At 34.2% G+C, this 23013-nt stretch overlaps 3 protein-coding genes across 5 annotated transcripts; 2 read left to right on the top strand and 1 right to left on the bottom strand.

The window, feature by feature from the left end:
• The first annotated feature begins 2695 nt into the window (after positions 1 to 2695).
• Positions 2696 to 7188, top strand: LOC149951717 (E3 ubiquitin-protein ligase RNF123-like). Of its 2 annotated transcripts, none has more exons than XM_090168154.1 (2): positions 2696 to 2840; positions 2937 to 7188. In XM_090168154.1, the coding sequence occupies exon 2, from the start codon at positions 3134 to 3136 to the stop codon at positions 6848 to 6850; it is 3717 nt and encodes a 1238-aa protein (XP_090024280.1). In that variant the 5' UTR covers positions 2696 to 2840; positions 2937 to 3133; the 3' UTR covers positions 6851 to 7188. The 2 variants fall into 2 exon arrangements, with proteins under 2 accessions (XP_090024280.1, XP_090024281.1); XM_090168155.1 differs by having other exon boundaries at positions 2921 to 7188.
• A 6196-nt stretch (positions 7189 to 13384) lies between these two features.
• Positions 13385 to 20729, top strand: LOC149951716 (acyl-coenzyme A diphosphatase NUDT19-like). Its single transcript, XM_090168151.1, has 5 exons — positions 13385 to 13659; positions 13730 to 14478; positions 14552 to 14759; positions 19536 to 19782; positions 19871 to 20729. Exons 1-4 carry the CDS (start codon positions 13470 to 13472, stop codon positions 19754 to 19756), a joined length of 1368 nt encoding a protein of 455 aa, XP_090024277.1. The 5' UTR covers positions 13385 to 13469; the 3' UTR covers positions 19757 to 19782; positions 19871 to 20729.
• LOC149951715 (N-terminal EF-hand calcium-binding protein 1-like) lies at positions 20238 to 22202 on the bottom strand. 2 transcript variants are annotated; one of them, XM_090168153.1, is made up of 12 exons: positions 21995 to 22202; positions 21906 to 21930; positions 21732 to 21840; positions 21546 to 21669; positions 21330 to 21472; positions 21150 to 21259; positions 21017 to 21084; positions 20896 to 20949; positions 20725 to 20834; positions 20573 to 20650; positions 20408 to 20499; positions 20238 to 20325 (listed from the first exon to the last, which is right to left on the bottom strand). In XM_090168153.1, exons 1-12 carry the CDS (start codon positions 22055 to 22057, stop codon positions 20300 to 20302), a joined length of 1002 nt encoding a protein of 333 aa, XP_090024279.1. In that variant the 5' UTR covers positions 22058 to 22202; the 3' UTR covers positions 20238 to 20299. The 2 variants fall into 2 exon arrangements, with proteins under 2 accessions (XP_090024279.1, XP_090024278.1); XM_090168152.1 differs by having other exon boundaries at positions 20262 to 20499.
• Positions 22203 to 23013: the final 811 nt, after the last annotated feature.

The raw sequence follows: 23013 nt of genomic DNA, 5'->3' as shown, positions 1-23013 counted from the left end.
TACGTAATATTTAGAGCTTACAACTTTAAACAGTGAAAACAGTCGTAATAAAAATTATTTGTAGAAATGAATTCTTCAATTACATAAATTATTTTTATTAACTTAATTTCAAAAAAACACACAAATTTCCAGTGAAAATATTTTTCCTCACTCTTAATTTTCGCAAGGAAATTTAAGTTTATTATTTTGTTTAAACGGCTGTAACCTTGAAGGTGTTCGCAAAATTTTAAGTTGTTTTGTACGAAAATTCTCTGAATTTGTCCGGGGGTTTCCATATCTTAAAAATTTACCCGATTTACTCCAACATTCCTACGTATCTACTTTTAAACGATGATAGTTGCTCTCCACTCATTTTAGAGCGGGTCTGAGCATTTGAAGTTCAAATGAGCGATAACTTTCAAATAATTTTCCTTCGTTTTAAAGGTGACGATACCTTAGATATGATGATCCACCGTTGTCAGACGTACGATGATTATCGTACACGTCGATAATTCCCAGTTCATTTTTGGGCCATACGATAATTTCAACGCTATTTTCGATAAAAATCAAATCAATCGATTTCTTTGAGTTAAATCGAATTTTTTTATTTTTTATACAATTGCTCTTTTCCAGTTATTTTAATTTTTTAAGAAACTATTTTTGTTATTTTTTATTCCTACATTAAAATAAATTGTATGATTTAAATCATACAAAAATCAGTTGATTTAAATATTGATTTTAATCATAATTTAAATCAAATTGATTTTAATCAGCCAACCCTGGCCTCCACGTACGATAATATTTTAATTTCACAGAAAACCGATTAAAACTGCAACTTTTTAATGAGTTTTAGGTTTTAGTCAAGATTTTTCCAAAAGGCTAAACTTTATTTAAGCTTTATTAAAAAATTAGTTTTCTCGTAAACATGTCTGAGACCAAATTTAATATCAATATTCCCTCAAAATTCAGATTTACCGCAAATTTTTAGGCGTACGATATTTTTTATCTGCAATCGATAATTTTTGCCCATTGTACGATAATTTGATTTTCAAGATCTGGCAGCACTGATACGATCACCCTAACCACGGCCAACTTTGATGTCTCGCGCATCTCTAGCGCGAACAGCGCGTGATCAAAGTTGGCCGTGCCCTAACTGAGCGAGAGACGAGCGGTGCGGTGCGGTCGTTCTTACTCTTGAATGCGCCCGATGCGCCCCAAACTGAAACGAGCGAATGTTAATTACCCCAAAAACTTTGTTCTTTATTAGTTGATTACTTAGAATTTTATTTAAATTTAGTAGTTCTAGAATCTATTTTGTTGATTAAATATATAATATGAGAGAATTAGTTTAAGTTTTCATTGCTGTTGTAAAGAACAGTAAATAGTTTTCTATGTTCGATGAGCCGCTCAATTCGATATTAAGCGTTCGAACTGACGACGTGAGTGCCTATGAGAGAAACGCATTTTCTGAACCACTCTTAACATTAGAGACTTGTGAGCTGAGATTTTATTTTCAAAAGCCCACCACTGCTTTCAAAACCATTGTCTCTAAACATTTACATAATAATCGTACTTTAAATCAGTTTTCGTACAAAAAGAAAATGTTATTGAAGTGTATAAAAAAAATCCACTTTAAGGGACTGCTAGAGTAACTGATTAACATTTGAAGATACATAGAATACGAAATTAGGAATATGACCATATTTTGGTTGTAATAACGCGCTGCACGTTGATATGGTTGGATGCAGTACAATGTATAAAGTTTAGTTTATCTTGTTGTAGCTTACAATTCTGTTCAAGGTTTTTTTTTTAAACAAAATTTACGTGACAAATATAAATATTATATTACCCTTTGTTCAAGGTTTCAACCGTCACCAGACTGATAAAACTAGCCCCTGCTGTCAGTATTTTTAAGAAAATAACCTTGTCGGTAATTTGGAAATTTAATTTCGCCCCTTCTTTGCTGCATGGAACAAACTAACGCTATTTGCTGTTAGGAATTCCCTTATGTTTATTTTGATGAGGGTTTAAAATATTAATTATCGGCCAAATTTTGGTTTTAGCCTCTAACAGGCGTGAAAGTTAAAAAAAAATAAAACAAATTTGTATTGTAATTTCAATGAAACGTTTTTCCCGGTTCACACCCCTGCGCAATGCGCATTCCATTCAACCACAAAGGTACAAAGGCTTAACCACAATAGGTTCTAACCCATATTTAATATATCGTTTCATTGCAAATGATTTACTATTTTATATTTATATATACATATATATGGACGACGCTGCGTTCCAAATTTGATTATAAACACTTGACATTCTAACCTAACGATGCGGTCTATTTCTCACAGCGAAGGGGGAGCTTAAACTATTGTTTGGGTTCCTGTCAAAATAGTGAAAGTGCTTTTTTAGCAGGTATCGACCTAGGCCTCTGATTTCGAAATCCCAGGTGTTCTTCCATTGTATATTCCAGGTTACGAGTGGTCTGTGGAAGACACTCTTGAAGAACCCGTTTAAAAATTCTTGAAAAATGAGGGTCGTAAAGTAGGCCTTTGCCTTTAAAAAATGAAAAAAAAAAACTGCGAGAAATACTCTCTAAATGGAAACAGCGTCGCCATCTATTTTCGTTTTCGCGTAACGGCGTTGCCTCGCGCCATCTATCGATAAATATGCGCGATACGAATCCAGTTTTCCACTCTTTCGTTTTCGCGTAGGTGCGTTTCCTTTCACGTTTCCTGCGAATTCTGCCAAGCTGTTGCGAAGGGAGGCTAGTACTGCAGCGTTAAAAGTATTGAGCTAATTGAAACGTCTTTAACTAATAAATTTGGATAAAATCGTCGATTCTACGTCGCATTAAATTTCAGGTATGAATTGGTTTCTTTATTTTTGGTCGCAGTTTTAAACATTCGGGCCGTAAATAGCAATGCGAAAACGATTTTGAAAGGTCGTGTTTCTTTCAGGAAAACCCGTTTCAAAAGGCCTTGTGAAAAGTCTACCCAGGCTTATAATTTCTTCTTGGAGGACAAAGAATATCAAGGAAGTGGAAAAAATGCTTGTTCTATTTAAATCGAGTATTTTCGAAATGAAACTGTTGTAAAAATAGCAGCCTGCTTAAGAGGGAAATATCATTGAAAGAAACTCAGTGTTTTAATTAAGTATGGATTATTCAATTGGCGAATATCCTTGGAAGAACTATCTCGAAGATGATGCTCAAGACTGGAGTCGAAGGGTATTATCATACGTATACTCTGATTCGACTTTGAGTGACGGGACTCCTAGTTTACGGCCTATAAATGCTGATTTAACCTTGGACAATCTTGATGACTATATTAACTTTCAATTAGAAACTGCCATAGCACGATGTCCTCCACCCCCACGTTTTAAAGGGCGTTTAGGCCCAAAACATGTCATGTTTGATGTTTCCAGTAATGTTGGCAGCTTGGTTATAGATAAAGACCGGTTAGGCGTCTCTAGTCAAAGTAATTTTAGCTCTATTCGCGCTAATTGTTGTATTTTAGAAGGGAAATGGCAGTATGAATTAATGTTGGGATCAAAAGGAGTTATGCAAGTTGGATGGGCTACTGTTAACTGTAAATTTTCTCAAGAGAAGGGTATCGGAGATACTCCCGATTCTTATAGCTACGATGGTAACAGAGTTCAGAAGTGGAATATGGTAACGTCAAAGTATGGAGAACCGTGGCTAACCGGAGATATCATTGGTTGCACCATAGATTTAGATAATGGAAAATGTAGTTTTTACCGCAATGGAAAATGGTTGGGAGAGGCCTTTGATAAAATAAGGACTGGTCCAGGATTGGCCTATTTCCCGGCTGTTAGTTTGGTACTGAATGAAAATCTAGTAGCCAATTTCGGAGCACTGCCATTTCGTTATCCCGTTCCTGGTTACTCTCCGTTGGAAGATCTACCCTGGACTGAAAAATTAAAGGCGGACAAATTGCTGATTTGGCTGGAGAGATTTTTGCCTTTTTACGATCAAGATACGGATGTTATGAATAAACAGATGATATTGGAACATCACGGCTGGATGCATTTACCCGAAAGGGGAAAAAAGTCTAGTATGCTGTTGTTGGTTACGCCGCTAATGCAGCATTTGGGGCCCTTGCTTGCGTCTCCGTACATTACGGAAGCCTGTTTCCTGCCTTTTCTGTTCAAACTATGCAATATCGAACCGAATGCGTTCAAGGAGCTTCCTCAAATGGAATGGATTAAACGCAACCCAAAGATACAAGCCTTGTTGGATATCATGTGGACATTGATGGACACCAATGAAATTGGGGAATGCTTAGAACATTTGGTCGTGTCGTTACTGATTGGTTACAGATTTTCACAATCTACAGTTACTTTTTACTACCAAAACTGTTATTTATTGCTTACCCTAGGCGTTCTTCAGCACGAAAACACGTGCCTCTACTTGCTGCAAAATGTACTCTTTGATAAAACGAAATTTCCAGTGTTTTTAGAAGTTAAACCCCTTGATAACTGCGTGTTAGAGGAAATAATTCCAACAATTTGGTACGAAACTGGAAAGGAAACTATATGCGAGGATGAACTACAACGTAAAGAAGCTTACAAAATGTCCTACGAAAACTTGGGTCGTAGAATATCTCATCTTCAAGCCATTCAGTTTCAAATACTTCAACAACTCTTCCGGACATCTTTCAAGGGGGAACAGAGCTGTCGATCAATTTTCTTACAGAAGTTCTCAGATTTTTTAAAAGAAAATTCCGGGGGCAGTCGTATACCGATGGTGCATTTGTGCCCGTTATCGGTCGCTTTAGCTTTCTTTCACCACTTGGTGAAGCTATTGAGGCAACACCTCGATTGCCTCAAGGGTATGCACCACTGCAACTCTTTCATTAGCAAGGAAAACCTTTTTGTACCCACTGAAGTTTTTTACAACGGGTCCATAAATTATTCCGACATTCATCGAGTCGGAGGTCTCTTGTCTCACCTCCAGAAACTATATCAGGAAGAGCTAAAGGCGGCCATCAAAAGTCGCCAACCGGAAGCGATGGACACCTCCGAGAGATCGGAGACCAGGATGACGGAAAAATTAGAAACGTATCATTTCCAGAAAGCGGAATCTCACTCCGCCAGACGCGACAAGGATGACTACGAAGTATTAATCGAGCTGTTGGACGGCGTTATCCGCCTGTACGTCATATCGGCTCACAGACAGCTGGAGAAGATGTGCATGGTTAGAGAGTCCATGCAAGAGTACGTCATTGCCTTGCAGGACGTGGACTCTCGCTTGAGCAGTTGTGAAACCGAAATTATGCCGTCGCTGTTGCAGGCGAGGGAAGTATTTACGAAGAAACTTAACGAACAGAGCCGACACTTTGCCTGGGTATGCGCGGTAATTTATTGCAAAGAAACCCGGGACGACGTCTACTGGCTGCTTCACATTGTACTCAGAACGCTCGATCAAGCTTCGCAGTCGGGACCTTTCTTCGCCTTCGTACCGGACTTCTACGTGGAAGCCTGCATCAAAGCGTGCAACGCTCTGCGATCCTTTTTTACAATATCACTTCCGGTTGAAGAATTGCCAGGCTGGGAAGAAACGCTGGTTCAATTCGGATCTTTCCTGGCTCACAATTTCGCCAACGCTCGGATCGTCAACGCGGACTTAAAAGATAGTCTAGTCCAAGCTTTTGCCGCGTTCGTCTGCCATCCAAACACGCTCAAGGCTTTGGAGAACATGCCGTTGTTCACGCAGTTGACTATGGTCAAGGCGCTCTTGCAACCCTACGAGAACAGAGCGTGGGCCCAATCAAATTGGATACTGGTGAGGCTGTGGAAGGGTTGCGGGTTCGCCTTCCGATACACTATACCGCCGCATCTAGTCAAACGCTTGGGGGTCAAGGCCCGGCAGAAAAACGAGGATATCTCCAACAACCATCACAGGCCATGCCCTTCTCCCCTCTTTCAGAAGCAAGTTACGGATTGGCTCCGAGAACACCCAGATTCCGCCTCAGTCTTTCTCAGCAGTATTCTCAATCAACTAAACTGGGCCTTTTCGGAGTTTATTGGGATGTTGCAGGAAATCCAGAATGCCACAAACCGTCCCGAGAGAGTTTTCATAGATTCGAGACAGTTGAAGATTTGCGCCACTTGTTTCGACCTGGCGTTGGCCCTTCTTAGGGTTCTGGAGATGGTGGTCCACTTAGATCCCGAATTATTGACCAACTGGGCCAGGCCGTCGGCGGAAATACTTCTAACCCGCCTGTGCCAGCTCCTATGCCAAGTACTTAACCGAGTCACCTCTCGATTCGGCTGTTTCGAGCTAGTCGTCAGTATGGACATCCCTGGTTTGGAAACCGTTAACCATTTCCCTATTTTGGTCGCCGTGGCCGGTATTCTGTTGTCCTTGGTGGATAACGGACAATCCGCCAGTCAAGAAAGAGCCATTAAGGCCCTATTGGCTGAACCCAGTTTCCAACCAGCATCTCTCGACTTTCTACTGCCAGAAGAGATGGAACAGGATGGTCCATCGGAGGGAACACCGGCTTCTAGTAAATCCTACTTCAGCCTCAAGAATTACTCCGAAGTGAGCCTGCAAGAACTGGAACAGTTCCGCGGAGTTACCAGCATGTTACACGCACGATATAAATTAGCTCAACAAGAAGAATCAAATAGCATCGTCGACGAAGAAACTTTATGTACCATTTGTTACGCGAACCCCAAGTCCGCCACTTTTCAACCTTGCGGACACCAATCCTGCCGTTCGTGTATTTCGTTGCATTTGTTGCACCAGAGAGACTGTTTCTTCTGCAAATTGACTATCGAAGGCGTTTTGTCTTTTGCTGGAGAAGTTATATACCCGGGTGCTGCCGTTTCCACTAATTCAAAGTGATTTCACTCCCATTTTTTATATAAATATATTTAATTTTTTCCTAGCTTGTCCGGTATGTTATTAAGATAAGAGAATGTTTAATTTATAAAAAAAAATCCTCGTTGTTTTTTTTGCTTCTATCATAAAAAGCACACTTTGAATGACATTAGGCACTGTGATAAATAAAAGGATTTAAGAGAAACAAATAGATAATGCAGTATATATGATCATTACCAATAGGCAATTATGTAATTAATATGTTTTAAGCATGTTTTAATCGAAGTTTCCTTAACTTTTAGTTTTCTTTTTACGTAATAATAATACCATATCTGTAAATTTTTTTTATTAAATTGTTAATTATGCCAAGTGATTTGGAATTGTTGAATCATTTCGAAGGGGGATGGTATCATTTTCTAAATTTTGGCATAAAACAAGGCGGGGAAAATCTCTAGAAATGGTAAAACTCAGGGAATTTCAATGAAAAACCTGGCAATCCTGCGGTGGTTTCTTACAATTTTTTCATAACCGGATAACATTTGATTTGTACACAATGGCGTAATTGGTTAAAGAAAAATTATAAAACAAATTGTTCATACAACTTTACATTTCGGGGGAAGCGTGCACTATATCCCTTGGCTACACCACTGTTTGTACGCCATCCCAATAACGGGTTAGTTGGAATATTTCACGTTGTGTTTAAATAAATAACTTTTTACGAATTGAAATTTCGTATATTCGCGCTTAAACTTGCGTGAATAGTTGCAGTTTGAAGCCATAGAGGGCGATACTGAGGCAGTATTTAAAATAAATAATTATTCGTTTACAATTTTTTGGGTAAATTTTTTAAACTTTTCTTCTACCTTAATTAATTCATTATATTTTTATACATTGTTAAACCATTAATATTGTCTTTCATTTCAAAATCGATTCTTAGATGGCGGAAGATCATTTTGTGTGCGTTTTTTTTAATGAGTTACGAGATACCGACACGTAAATTTCCCGGGGCAAAATACATTGACCTCTTTTACAAACTGGACTTTAGGTCTTGCAAATCTTAATTTTTTTTGAATTGGATAGGTAATTTTTTTTTAAATAAATTTCGTTCAAGGTAGACGTCTCGTAAACGATTAAGAGGTGTGAGAATTTAGGTGACGTTACTTTTTACAAGAGCATCCGTGGCCTTAGCTACCTCTTTTTGTTAAACTCTCGCCAGTTTCGGTCGAATGAGTTCTTGCGTTTTTGGCCCTTTTATTTCGGAAATACCTGGGTTCATGCGAAATATATTTTTTTACGGCATTTTATACCGTAAATAATTTATGGCCAAATTCGGATGTTTCTTATACTTGTTTTCTTCTCCAACGGTGTTTTTGTGTATATTAATGTTAAGTAAGAGTTTCGCAACCCCAAAATTCGTTTCGGATCATTGGGGTTAAAAGTTTGTTTCCGTTTTATCAAGATGGTTATCGGCTAGCGAATTTTCTTAATATTCTTGCAAGGTTTTAGAGTCGACCAACCATACAGAGATGTAGCGTAGTTCCCTGAGATTTACAATGTTTTTGAAATTTACTAATTTTAAGTGGATCCATGCCCTCTCCAAAATGTATTAATTATAAGAGGACCCCTCTGCAAAATATATTAATTTTAAGAGGATCCCCTCTCATAAATATATTAATTATAAGAGGATCCCCTCTCATAAATATATTAATTATAAGAGGATCCCCTCTCCAAAATATATTAATTATAAGAGGATCCCCTCTCCAAAATATATTAATTTTAAGAGGATCCCCTCTCCAAAATATATTAATTATAAGAGGATCCCCTCTGCAAAATATATTAATTATAAGAGGATCCCCTCTGCAAAATATATTAATTATAAGAGGATCCCCTCTGCAAAATATATTAATTTTAAGAGGATCCCCTCTGCAAAATATATTAATTATAAGAGGATCCCCTCTCCAAAATATATTAATTATAAGAGGATCCCCTCTCCAAAATATATTAATTATAAGAGGATCCCCTCTCCAAAATATATTAATTATAAGAGGATCCCCTCTCCAAAATATATTAATTATAAGAGGATCCCCTCTGCAAAATATATTATTTATAGGAGGAGCCCCTCTCAAAATTTATTAATTTATTTATATTCTTAATAAACGCGCAAGAAAACTACTCCAAACGTACCCTAAACGAAAAATGGTTTTGATTTATAAACGAAGAAGCTTAACGGAATGATAGACATTAGAGAGTTTTATAAGTACTTTAAATTGCAACGCGACAATATCACTACATTTATTGGTTCTAGCAGGCATACTTATCTGTGCTTGTTCAACCACAAAATTTAGGGGCTTGTTTTTACGCACTAAATGAAGCGTATAATTTTTCCTTTATCTACGGTAATCATTTTGATTTGAGTAAACAACACTTCTATTCTTCTCAAGTACACTTAAATACTTGAATAAACTTAAAATCCTTTTTCAAATTATCATATTTAGTAGTATCAAGAATGTATTTATTTATTTTATACAGGGGGGGGGGATAACTACGACTAAGGCTCGAAGAGTAAGGCTAGTTCCTTCCCCCTAAACAAATCAGTCTGGCATCTCATTGGATCTCTAAAGCTTACGTCTTCGTCGGTGACGTTTCCTCCCGCTGTAGTGCCGTGGCTCGGGGGATCTAAATATGAATGTTTTCATTTCAACCATGAACGTTTTGCTCTATAATTATCCAGGGTTGCCACACGTCAGGCAAATCAGGGATTTTAAAAAATCGGCCTAAAACGCCGGGAAAAGGTCAGGGAATTTTAAGAATATGTAAAAAGTTAGGGATTTCAGTTTTTTAGGTAATTTTACTCTAGATCTATGGCTAATTCTGTTATTATTATTTAGATCCTTGAAAGGTTTTTTAACGTTGAAATAACCTTTGTACTGAAATATAAGTTGATTAAATTTATTAACTTGTAATAAATGTAAAAGTTAAAAACTGTCTAATTTTGGGAAAACTGGGAATAGTCAGGGAATTTAAATCTGAGAATAATGTGGCAACCCTGTAACCCTTTCCACCATCTGGGGCTAAGATGGGCGGTGCCTTTCTGTGTTTTACGTAATCACTTGAGCCAATCAGGAGACAGGCGTTTGTCGGTGACTCGATCCACAAAATGTTTCCGGGATTGCGCGATTTAACCGGCGATGAAAATGACTCGTGATTCTTAGAAAAATAATTGTACTCTAACCAAAATTACTTGATAATCATAAGTAAAGGAATTTATTATGAATATTCTTACCTATTTTCGTTAAATCAAAAAGATGTGTATTCAAATTTAAGAAACTAAATTTATCACTAAGCCTTGGCAGTGAAAGCTAGTCAAGTTTTAAAACGTTGCCCTTCAATACAATTTTTAAGCGGTGGAACTTGACCGACGTCTTAATAACTAAGCCCCTCCCATCCTAGCGACTGAAGCGGCCAAACTACCTAATGCAGTTCGTTAGTCATGGTTGAAATGAACGCATTCATGGTAAAAATAATTACATTCTAGATAGTACCATAAGTAACATAATTTTTCCTAATTGACATACTTATTATTTTATTATCACCCATCTGATTTGGAGCCATTGCGCAATCTAGGTTTAGTTTTCAGCACAGAGCCCCCTAGTGTCTAAATAATATGCATACCACAAAATATAATACTACCCACTTAAAGCATGCACGATTTACGAACCTTGAATACTACCAAGGACGATAACAAGCTACTCAACGGCTCGAGTCCAAGTCGGAGCCTGGAGAGAATGTTCGTGTCGAAAAAAGGCTCAGTTAGGAAATTTTCATTAAAACAATAAGAAGTATCATATTTATTGTTATGTTACTTATGATAGTACTCAAGTGGGTTAAATTTCAAACAGCTCTGTTGTTTTTTGGTTGTTTTATATACGTGGATTTTGTTAATTACACAAAATACGAGATATTCGAGAACCTCAAACCCGTTTTAAATTCAAATTTAACCTTTTATTTATTGAATATTTCCTCAGTACCCGTACCTATGGCAACTTTCTCTGTAGAAACCCGAAAGTCGAAAATTTTGGGTTTTTAGGAAGTAAGAGGAAATATATAAGGATAAAACGCTAATTTCCCGACTAGAGATTATAGTACGTCGATTGGAGTGGCTTTCGCCGTCAAGTTTCATTACTTTGTACAGAATTAATATGAGATGCTAATTTTAAAGGAAAAATACGTTGGGATTTTTATCTATGTATTCTTTTAGGCATTTCCTATGCCGTAGGCCTATAGCGTTCCGTTTCAACTAATTCTTTTTAATGGGATATTTTCTTCTTCGGTCATTAGCCCCTCCCACCTACGGCCATAGAAAGGTTGACAATCACAAACTGGTAATATTTATTACCGCCATCTCTCTAAATTTAGCCGAACCACTATTTAGTTGAAGATATGATTTGTTTTGGCATTCATACTGATTTTAACATTAATGTCGTGGCGCCATCTGCGAGGGAATAACCACTCTTCGAAAGTCTGTACACCGGATTACGCTTAGATTAGCACTGCCAAAGGCAGGGACTTCAAAGATTACGCGTAATCCCATTAGTACAGTCAAAGGTACGGCACTGTACACCGATTAGGCGGAGTGATCAGCCCCTCGGCCATCTGTCGAAACCTAGCCAAACCACTTTGGTCTTGGGTTCTTAATTATCTAGGATTTTGAAATTAATATACTTAGAGGTCGGGGACGGTTAATCATTATCCATGTTTAAATTGATTTTTTTCGGGAAAAAAATGTAAACAAAGAAATTTACCGGTTAATATTTTGGAAAATGATTAAAACGTCGTTTTTCCGATTAATTTTACAAATTTATCAAAAAATTAATCGGATAATACAGAAATATAAATTACTTGATCAAAATGTTTTACGAATAATTTTGAGAGCTTTATCTATTGAATAAAAGTTAACCATCCCCGACCTCTAAATATACTATTGACATCTGGCTAAACGAAGCCAACCTAAAGACGCCATGAGACTACACAATTTAGTTATTGAAACGATTCCGTTTTATGATGACTGCCATTTTAATCGTAAAGAAGAATTTATTAATAATACGTGTTTTCCTTTATGAATGACGATTGCCAGTCTTCGAGATTGGGTACAACGTAACACGAACCAGTTGGCAAATACCTTGGACTAGTTAACTACGTAACGTTTTTTTTAGGTCGACTCTTTAAGATTTGCCCTACTATATTTCGTTAATACTTCCTTATTTTAAAAAAAATCGGAATAATGAAATGTTTCAAATTTTAGAAGAATATATTTCATAATCTTAAAATCTCGTATTTCCGTGTTTCACTTTCACTTTAAAATAAAGACTTCCTTCTGAATATTATAACATTCCCAAATTTTCTTTTATTGAAGCCTTTAAATTAAAATTATTCGCCTTAATATTTTCTTTCTGTCAATCGAATTGAAAATAGCGTTAAATTGAACCAGTTTTACAGTAATATAAAAATGTCCAATAGGTTTCATAACGCAGTCCTGGTAGATAATTTTTCATGCCACCCAAATCTCCCTCAATTTCCTCAAATTATACAAAATTTCCCTTCCCGTCACAATAAGCAACCTTTAGCTGTTAAAAACCACGAAATTCAATTGGTCAAATTTTCAAGGGAGCACGCTAAGTTAAATTTCTACCTGTACACTGTGTTTTTACGTAATAATGAAAAAAGTTTGGTAAGACGCTATTGGTAGGTATGAATTTGTGCGCGCGTCATAACTGGCTTGCTCGCATTCTTCACGATTCCCTTGGCTAGCTTTTTCGCTCGAAGCGGGGGTATGAGCTAACCTCATTCTCTTTAGACTTTCCCGAATAGTGCAAAAAAACGTTTTACCGAAATTTGGTTCATACGTGGAGTTTCCATATCCTGTTTCGGTTGTTCTTTTGAGCGGAGGGAAATATTTCCGTTCGAATTTTGCGTCTATTTTCCCGCCGCTTCCGAAAACGCGTTTTGCCGCTTGGATATTTCCTGGTTTTCGCGCCAATTTTACTCGTCGCGAAAACGATGTTTAAAAAACTTCGCTAATTCTCTAGAATTTTTTGTTTAAAAAGTTGAGTTTTAATATAATTACAAAAATATAATCATGAGGGACGAAATGGCACGGCCGCGTAGGCAGAAAGACAAAGGTATGTAATTTAAAAAATAGGCCTCAAATTAAATTTTTTTGAATAAGTTTTTGCGACTTTTTCCCGTGTAATTTGTACGTCTAGATGGCGTTTTATACCAATGACATTCTTGTTTAATGATATATTTATTATGCATACCATCTACTTACGCCTATGGTATATTGATAAAATCATATAATTTCGTTATTGTAAGAACAGTTATGTCGCCTAAGTTCATTATAGTTTGTGTATTAAAAAACTTCCTCTAGTTAGTCATTAACAGTTTTTATTCGAGTTGGGCAGTTGGCCTTGTCTATGCGACAGGTCCTTCGCTAGGGAGGGGGGGCATATAATGACACTACAACTAGTGTTTCCCTCTTTTACTAAGCGTAATCAGAAGTTTCGAAATTAACCCTTCGCCTTATCAGTTTATAAACTTTGTTCCATTTTTATGGTGAAACTAGTTTAAAAAAACCAAGGGCCTAATGATTATCTGCTGCTTTCTAAGCAGAGCCTTAGATAGGTTTCAGAGCTCAAGTGAATTAATATTTGGCTCTCTAAAGTTCTTGAGTAAATCTGAGGCAGCTATGTCTAGTAATTCTGAGAAATTTGGTTTGAAAAAGGGTTTTAGAAGCCTTGGCATGGCTCTAGATAAATTTACGCGTACGAATCAAGGTATAATGATTCTTTTTTATTATGGTTTAATGCTAATTATTGTGTTCTAATCATTTATTTACCATTTCAGACATGCCTGCCCCACCTTGGAAAGAAGCTTCTAGTTTGATAATAGTAGCGAAGACGTCTCTTCACGAGATGGTTGGCAACAATCTGGGTAAAGCTATGGCCATTACAGTTAAGAAAAGCAGCGTAGCCCGATGTGATTACAGATTGTTAATGGTGAAACGCAGTAGTTTGAGCTCGTTCATGGCAAATGCATACGTCTTTCCTGGTGGCTTAGTAGAGTTGGCTGATTTTTCACCACGCTGGTACGAAGTGTTCGATAAGCTTGGAGTTAACAGAGACAACTTGGAAACGTTTTGTACATCAGTTACTGGCCCAAGACCAACTATGATTACAAATCCATCAACTCTAGCTGGAGCCGATCGTAAAGGAACAAACTTTTTGCCACCTGATATCGCTTTAAGGATTGCCGCTATTCGCGAAACCTTTGAAGAGACTGGAATTTTGTTACTCACTAAGCCACCTAAGGAGGGAAATAAAATCAGTAACGATTTGTTGTTTAGCATGAAGGGTGAAAACAGCAACATTGATTTGGTTGCTTGGAGGGATAGAATACACGAAGACCCGCTCAATTTTATCGATTTGTGCCTTGAAACCAAAACCTGTCCCAACCTCTGGTCACTCTACGAATGGTGGGACTGGCTAACGCCCACCAGCGTTGGACACAGACGTTATGATACTATGTTTTACCTTTGCTGTCTGGAAAAACAACCCGAAGTTGTTCTGGATCAGAGTGAAGTTATTACTTTAAAGGTACTTTATTCGCAGACTTTGTTATCTAAAGTGAATAGATCTTAACTTTTAAGTTATTGAATTTTTTTTGCAGTGGTGTACTCCACAAGCAATGCTGGAAGAACACTTAACAAACTCAGTCTTCTTGGCACCGCCTCAAGTTTATGAATTGTCCAGACTACACCACCTCATTTCCTATTCACAACTTCAGACATTTGCGATTAAAAGAGGTACAATGGGTTGCGAACAGTGGCTACCTGTAATTGCTACAGCACAAGATGGAGCCCTCTCTCTTTTGCCTGGTCAGTCAATTTTTACGTTTTTAAAAATGGGTAGTTTCTTTTTCTATTATAAGAGTTAGATTTCAATGCAAATTGAAATATCAGACGTAAATTTGGTGTGTGTGACTAAGTGTAATCGAAAACATTCATTATCTGGATGAGAAAGTAAATTCGCAATACTTGATTCTTAACAATATGAAAAATACTCTTATTATTTTGTACATGAATTCTGTACCACGGTGAAGTACAAAATATAATTCATTACAAATAACATGTTAAACGTATATAACTGGCAATTTAATTACTTAACAAATCCTTTATCCCTAAATTTTTATTTTTATTAACCTTCTATAACCTTAGTTATTAAGGTTCACTTGTGATTTTACCTTAATTTAACTACCCTGCTCTGTAGATTTTTCTGACACCCTATACAAACACTACTTTTGTATATACGTTTATGTATAATATATATATACATATAACTAGTTTTATTTTAAATTCTTATGAGCATAAGCAAATAATTAAAGAATAATAGTGGGTAATAATATCCTTCCTGCGATACTTATTCCTTCCCCTTCTCATATTTAAGAAATATTTACTTCAGCTGTAGCTTAATTTTGCTTGACTGCAGAAATTTCTTTTTTTTATATATTTTTACCAATGAAATAAAATTAGTTTTAGGAAATCTAACAACTATCTATAGGTGAAAAAACGGAGACTTAGCATTTCACTTGGTATCTCCTAACAAAATAATTATTCCGCAAAAAAGTTTTAAATTTGCAATAATATTTAATTAATCAAAAAAATTTGAGGTATTTATGAGTCTTCCAACACTTATATTGTGCAATTAAACCATGTTTAACGCCTCATTTAGAATTTCCTAACAAAGCAATAATGAGGGCTTCCTTTCGCTGAACTTAATGTATTTTCCACACTAAACATCTTCCTGGATAGAATTACATAATTTCTAATGTTAAGGGGTTTTTCTTTTTTAAGTAACCACTAACCATTAATCAAATTTTATGAAGTTATGAACCATGTCAAATCACCATAACGATTTGCTATTATGTATAAATTTAAATAAACACTAACATTTAACAAATATATATCATTTGAGATAAGTATGCACTCCAGCCTCTTGGTACTTTTTCAAAATACGTTTCAGCAAAAAGATAGTGAAATACATCATAAGAAAGTTGTTTCACTTCGTAGCTTGGACCGTGATAACCCCTTTTATACGTAATTTTTCTAAAGCAAAAAGTGTTTTTTTTAATTGTTTCATTGGAGCAATATAGTTTGTATAATAAATATATAGAGGTAATTTTTACAGTATACTACATTAGGTGTAGTTAATACACGGTAAATATTTAACCATGAAAATTAACACCTCTGACCATTCGTATACTTCTGTCAAGAGATATTTATTAAATACTTCTCATTCCGTATATTTAAAAACCAAAATGTATTTACTAGTATGTAATTTTGGGGCCCATAAAATATAATATTTTACCAAAAAAATTAAAAAAACCCTTCTATTAATATCCGCATGATTTGTTTTAACAGGAAAGATAAAATTTCTGACAGATTTTTTTACCAAAACTTTCCTTCTAGTTTCCGGTTAGGTTGGTCAGAGTTTCCACTATTTTATTTTGGCAATGCTTTAATCTATTTAAAAAATTTATATACAACGATATTTCAGATGCACAAGGAATTTTATTTAAAAGAAATAAAAATATTTACAACCCTGGGTTGTAAATATTTTTATTTCTTTTAAATAAAATTCCTTGTGCACCTGAAATATCGTTGTATATAAATTTTTTAAATAGTATATTTGCTAAAGCTTAAAACCATTTTAAAATGCTTTAATCATTATCAGTTAATTTGACCCCTATTTATTGTATCGAAAATTTTATACCGTTTATAAAAATTGACCAAGTATTTCCATCTTAGATTTATGTAACTTTAATGTGCTTAAATATAACTTCAGGGTTTGTTGAGCTTTAGTTGAAAATTAAAAATGTACATTTTAATTAAAAGGTCTTAATTAAGAGCTGTGTTACCTAATAATTTAAAAACCATGCTTTAGCTAATTCTTAAAATTAATATGCTCCGGTAATTTTTTACCATTCTCAATATAGTACAAATTATACTTCATATTAAATTACTGGTAAGCTCAGACTGAAAATCATATTTTCAATAGTATTTATAGTTTTATATTAATTTATGTATTTATGAAAACTTGACTTAAGAGTTTGGGTTTTTTCTAAAAAGTTTTGTTAGAAAAACAATTTATAATCTTTGCTGATAAAATATAAGTACCAGTACATATTTGGTTTGAGATCAGGGTATTTTTGCAAGTATATTTCCATTTTGTCTTTCCCACAGACATTTTAGTGTAATCAGTTTTTGATAATTCTCTTGAAAGAAAACTTTCAAATATTTTCCACTCTTTTTTTTTCTTGTGAAATTGCCCAAAAAATTAAATATATTTTAAACATACGAATTGACAGAATAACAATTAACTTTATTTCGTATAATTCTGCTATAAATCTGGTACCTCTGAACACAAGCTATTAATAAAACTAAGATTGAGAGAGTACAAAAGCCTTAAGAAGCATCCGTAAAGTTGTTTGGGTGAACTTTCATAATATCCAGAAATGATTTATTTAGAAACATTTCAAAAAAAGATATTTTTGGAAAGAAAAATTACAATTTTAATTCTAAATTTTCCAATGTGAAAAGTATTTTTTTAAATACTGGCAATAACTGTTCAATGGTTTTGAATTATTGAACTTTTGTGGATTTAAATAACTTTTTATGAAATTTATTTTAAACATGGATAGAATATTTGTAGCTGATTTCAGTTCAATGTTGAAAAGAAATATAAAATATAAAAATACCAAAATGAGTTATTTAATACAATTAGCTAACAAGTATATTAGTATAATCTATGATGTTTAAAATTATATTAAGCCTGTTGAGAAAGTACGTCCTGATTTTTATCTTTGAACCGTCACATCAATATCGCGAATTGAAACATGCTACATCTTCTAATTCCAAATAGACTTCCTCCTTCACGAATAATATTTTCATTGCATATACGAAGCAAAGAACATTAACGTAATTCAAATTTTTCGAACACTAATTATTCCAAGAATTTGCCTAAAGTATTTAAAATATTTCTTAATTAAAAACTTTTTAGTGAGTATTTGATAAGGACAACGACCTTTTACCTAAATTGGTATATGATTGATTGAATTTTGCATCTAAAGAGGTCTTTCTTTAAAGAAAATGAATTTATTTATACATAGTGAGTGTAAATAAATTTATTCTTGGTTATGGTTCAGTAATTAACAAATAAACATTTAATGCTTATTTTACGATCAAGTTCATTTTCATTTGTATAGACGTTTTGACAAAATTTACAATTCATTCATATTTCAATGAAAATATACAGGTTTTAAATATTTTAATTTTAACGTTTTCCCTTTATTTGGTTTTTATATTCGAATTATAAAATTCTCAATACTGCCTAACTATGATTAATGTTTTCAACAAAAATTAAATTAATTTTTTGTCACCCAAAAACTAATATCAATTGAACTATGTCAACCCGTACTCGGCGGCTGCACAGTTGACTGGCACCTAATAGTAGTATCTGGGGAGGGGTAACTTTCTCACTAAGGTAAGTTATTTCCATAAATGATAGTATCTTGATAGGTGTGTTGAATTTTAATGGGTAGTGAAAGTTACAAAATGTACCATATCTAAGGGGTCTTTCGTTAACCATAAGGCTGACTAGGCCAAAGCCTAGGGGCCATGTCATGGGTTAATAAGGCACTGGTATATAAATACATTTTCTATTGTTCAGTAATTAACAAATAATCATTTAATGTTTATTTTATTAATATTTATAATAGTTAATTTTAATTTGTACAGATGCTTTAACAATATTCACAAAGATGCGTATTGAAATTAAAATGTACAGGGTGCATAGATTTGAATCGTAACTTTCCCCTTCATTATTGCTTTTTATATGGTAATTATGGTTTGCTGTATACCGTAACTATAATTTGTGCTACGTTTAATTGGAATTATGATTAAAAATTAAAGGAAAAACTTGTCAACCAAAAAACTAATAATGGTTGAACGATGTCAACCTTTAACTTCTCAGTTGCATGGTTGACTGGCACCCAGTAGTAGTAGTATGTGGGAAGGGAGGTAACTTTCTTGCCAAAGCACGTTCTTTCCATAAATAATCAATTTATCATGATAGATGTGCTGAATTTTAAACAGGTAAAAATACAATTTTTTATTTGAATTATAAAAAATCAATGTGACAAACCGTTCTCTTGAACTAATTGCTTCAATAATTTTCTCTTAGTTCCTGGTAAATCAATTAATGTTAGATATAAAATTCAAGATAGTTGCGCAAATTCCGCGACATATTTTAAAGGCTCTCATTGGTGTCTTGCTTTTTTTAATGTAAATTACATGAGAGCTAGATTTATTATCATTTTACGAGATTCTTTTGTCCTAACCTAATTTTTTTTTAGGAGTAAAATATTTGGGAATTTCCCAAATTTACTATAGAAAGAAATGGTTTTGGAAAAATTATATTTGTTCAACAAATTGAATTTTGTTGATTTTTTTAAATAATTTTGATTTTGGTGGTAAGTAGGTGGTAGCATGGACTAATTAATTAGTCCATTGTGGTAGTATAAAAATAGAAATTTAACTGTACCATGCTGAAATATATTTACTGTCAATTTATTAGTTGTATTTCTATTCTTTTAGGTGATGACATGTATCCCAAAAAACCAGACTACTTTGGACGCAGTCCAGGACCAGATTACCCCTACACTTTGTCTGAACTACAGTCAAGAGTAAGGCATGTTCATCGCATGTCAGTCCAAGGTCCAATATGCACTGCATACTGTAATATTACTCCCACCTGCGGCCATCTACAACCTCTGACCTATCAGTCTAATCAACCCGTGGTGCAGTCTTATCTTTAATGTATATCTTTTCGGATGTTAATATGGTCAGTTTATTGTTTTTTTCTAATAACATAAGGTATGTACTCTGCAAATAATACCTGTTATCTTATCTATGGAAAATGTTTTTAACAGCCGTGGCTGTAACTTAGAAGATTTATCCAAATTTATCAGTAAAAACATTTTAAAGTTGACATTTATAGTTCTATAATTTCGTATTCTACCAGCTTCCCCTGATGAAATCATTAATGAGTTATTTTAATGGGCTTATGTTAAAATGCCATAATAATTAGGTTGTTTAAATTGTCAAAAGTTATTTTGTATGTTAATAACAGTGTGAAAGAATTTGAAAGAGTGGTTGGATTTAAAAAGTTTTATTGGATTTTTTTACTCATGTAGAATAAAATTGTAAAAGTCTATTTTTAAAAGGATAATAGAATATTGGGTTGTATATAAGAAATCCTCAAATTTTTTCCTAAAATATTTAAGAAGAGAAAGTTAAATATAGTAACTAATCAAAAATGGATTAGTCATGAAAGTTTGGTCTTTGGAGAGTGAAATTTTTTACGATTCGCTTTGCCACCATGAGGCTGGATAATAAGTGATTTTGTAAAAAAAAGATTAAATATATTTTTGTACTTGTAAATATATCAGTGTATTTTTGTACGCTACCTGGTATCTCCATTACGCTCACGAATTCGGGTTTACGAAGACAATCTACATTTTGATGTTGAAACCTTTTGTAAACTTTAGATCTAACATGACTTGGGGTAAAAGTTATTGTCAGAATAATTGTATTTATAGCTTAATGAATAAAAAAAAAAACTGGTTCCATACTTGTTCCAAACAGTTTCAGAATCCCAAACTTCGTAAACTACGAAAGTAGTGACTGTACTGTACCACTTGATACAAACGCTAAATTGTGCGTATCATTTAAGATACATTATAAATTTGTGTCCATAAAGTTTTTGTAATAAAATTTAACTAACTGCAAGCAGCCTTCCATTATTTTAGTCTCTTCCCCATAAATTTTTAGAGATTCGCGGAACTGCTCTATGGCGCTGGTTTCAGCTGGTAGGCTTTGTTGCACCAGTAGAAGCTGTTTTACATATATAGGCTGTATAAACATTATTGAAACTATATTTAGTGATTGTATATACCAATTTTTCTTCATTTTCCTCAATGTCAACTTCCATGGTTTTTTTCAATAAGGGCTGAAATTTATCTTATTATAGTAAAGCTTATAATATCAGGACCTAAGATGAAAATAATTAATCTTACTTGGTTTTCTAATTGGCGAACTAACTTTTCCAATTTTCGTACTTGAATATCCAAGTCTTGACTAGTATCTATTTTAATTGTAAATTCTATTAGTGCTTTAATTTAAACTTAAGTGCATTAAAACAAACCATGCCTTCGATGTGAAGGGAAGTTTGCGTCACCATTTGCTTCTTCAAACGAATCGGTTTAACCCGGGGGATAATGGGAAACCTATTCTTGCATTTGACAACCGGTGGAGATTTTCTAAGGAACAGGTACCCTTGTTGATCATATTTGGTGAAGGGCGGGTAATTATATAGATAAGCTTATGTACCTATCTATAACTGGTATGACATCTTCCTCCAACTTAGAACTGAGTACTTGAAGTTGTTGTTGAATGGATGTTAACTGATGTTGAAGTTCTTTCACCATATAACGAGTAACAAACTGAGTTTGCACCGAATCTCGCTTGTACAACTTTTAATTTGATTAAAAATAAGGTAAGATCTTGAGGTTCAACTCACTCTCAATTACCTAATTTCTTATTTACTTTATCTACTGAACTCGATGCTTGGGATACGCTCAAACTTAAATCTTCGACAGCTGCCAAAGCGGGTTCAAATATTCCAAGATGCATCCATAAGAAAGTGCATAAATCCGAGGAATTGATATTTCTGTAACGATTTAGTAAAACCAAAAAATAGCACTTGTCGAGTAAAAAAAAAATTAAATTTACCCATTATGATGCAGGTCAACTTCATCAAATATATCGATAAGTTCATCCTCTGTCAATATTCCATCAAAAAAGAAATCAATAAACTCTTGACGTGATAGTAAACCATTATCTGTAAGAATTTCCTTTATTTAAATATATCTTTAAGATTTTTTTTAAATAGTATAATTTTAAGACCATTATCATCAGCTCTTTGAAAAACCTGCCAAAAATAGAAACATTTGTAGTTAATTCAGATCATTTTGAAAAACCAATATTTGACATACGTTTAAAAGTACCGATGTTCCTTTGTGGAGAGAACAAAATGGGGATTCTGATAATTTAGCCATTTAGGCAACAATAATTTACTCTAAATTTATCAGAATTTAACTCTTTGAGAGTAAGGATTGCATTAAACATATTTCGCTACTTACTACCCAACCCATACGTTTGAAATAGTTTTGAGTGCTTGAAATATTTAGCCAGTGTGTTAAAAAAACGTTAGTAGGAAAGGAAAGTGAGGTGTTCTAATAACGGATAGTCTAGTCTTCCCCTCGGTAAAAATTGTTGGATTTCATCCAAAATGTTTTTAAACTTAAGCCAAAAAACCATCTTCGCTGTAAGTGCTAAATGTTGCCAAAATGAATGAGAAAAAAATCGTGGTTGAGGTTGAATTAAAGAAAAATATGGCCCTGAAAACAATACATCATTAATTCTATATATAAGGATAGGTTTAATTGAGTTTATTTTTAACAAGTGGGTCGCAGAGGCAAAATGTTGCTGTTGACAAATTCTTTGTAGTTTTTTCATCTAGCAAATAAAGTCCTTTTTTTGATAAATTGAGTAGGTTAACTGTTCACCTTCTTACAAAAGTTACATAATTCTGTTGTTTAATTCTTATAAAATGTGTCACTCCATAAATTATGAGATAATAAATATAGTTCATAAAATATGTAGTAATTTTAAATTCCAACATCAGTGGAACCATAAGTAAATGAACCGAAGTTATTGAAATTGTGCTGGGTTTTCCTTATGAAAATTGATAAAATTGAGTTAAATAAAAGCTAATTTCCATTTCAGTCTTTAGACGAGATAAATTGCACTTGGGAATTGTGGGTATACGTATTTTTATGTATAAAAAATGGTTTCATAAAAACAAAAAGTTTTTTTAGGCCTAGGAGCGCGCAAAATTCCAAATTCGAGGTCAAAATGTAACTTTATAAGGAAAACACCTCCAGCATGAATAGTATTGCAGTCTGATAACTTTGGTTCATTTACTTTTGGTGGAACTGCATTATTGTGAGCG

Source organism: Leiobunum rupestre, chromosome 3 (genome assembly GCF_980474605.1).
Source record: "Leiobunum rupestre chromosome 3, qqLeiRupe1.1.hap1, whole genome shotgun sequence".
Classification (NCBI taxonomy): Eukaryota; Metazoa; Arthropoda; class Arachnida; order Opiliones; family Sclerosomatidae; genus Leiobunum; species Leiobunum rupestre.
The sequence above is the reverse complement of the archived record's forward strand: the minus strand, read 5'-3'. Positions and strand labels throughout refer to the sequence as shown.

Bases quoted from the DNA above. Each gene is read 5' to 3' on its own strand.
- LOC149951717 (XM_090168154.1), top strand. From the start codon at position 3,134: ATGGATTATTCAATTGGCGAATATCCTTGGAAGAACTATCTCGAAGAT.
- LOC149951716 (XM_090168151.1), top strand. From the start codon at position 13,470: ATGATTATCTGCTGCTTTCTAAGCAGAGCCTTAGATAGGTTTCAGAGC. The intron at 14,479-14,551 runs GTACTTTATTCG...TTTTTTTTGCAG, and splicing joins GTGAAGTTATTACTTTAAAG to TGGTGTACTCCACAAGCAAT. The intron at 14,760-19,535 runs GTCAGTCAATTT...CTATTCTTTTAG, and splicing joins AGCCCTCTCTCTTTTGCCTG to GTGATGACATGTATCCCAAA.
- LOC149951715 (XM_090168152.1), bottom strand. From the start codon at position 22,057: ATGGCTAAATTATCAGAATCCCCATTTTGTTCTCTCCACAAAGGAACA. The intron at 21,473-21,545 runs GTAAATAAGAAA...TCAAATTAAAAG, and splicing joins CATCGAGTTCAGTAGATAAA to TTGTACAAGCGAGATTCGGT. The intron at 20,950-21,016 runs GTAAGATTAATT...GATAAATTTCAG, and splicing joins TTCGCCAATTAGAAAACCAA to CCCTTATTGAAAAAAACCAT.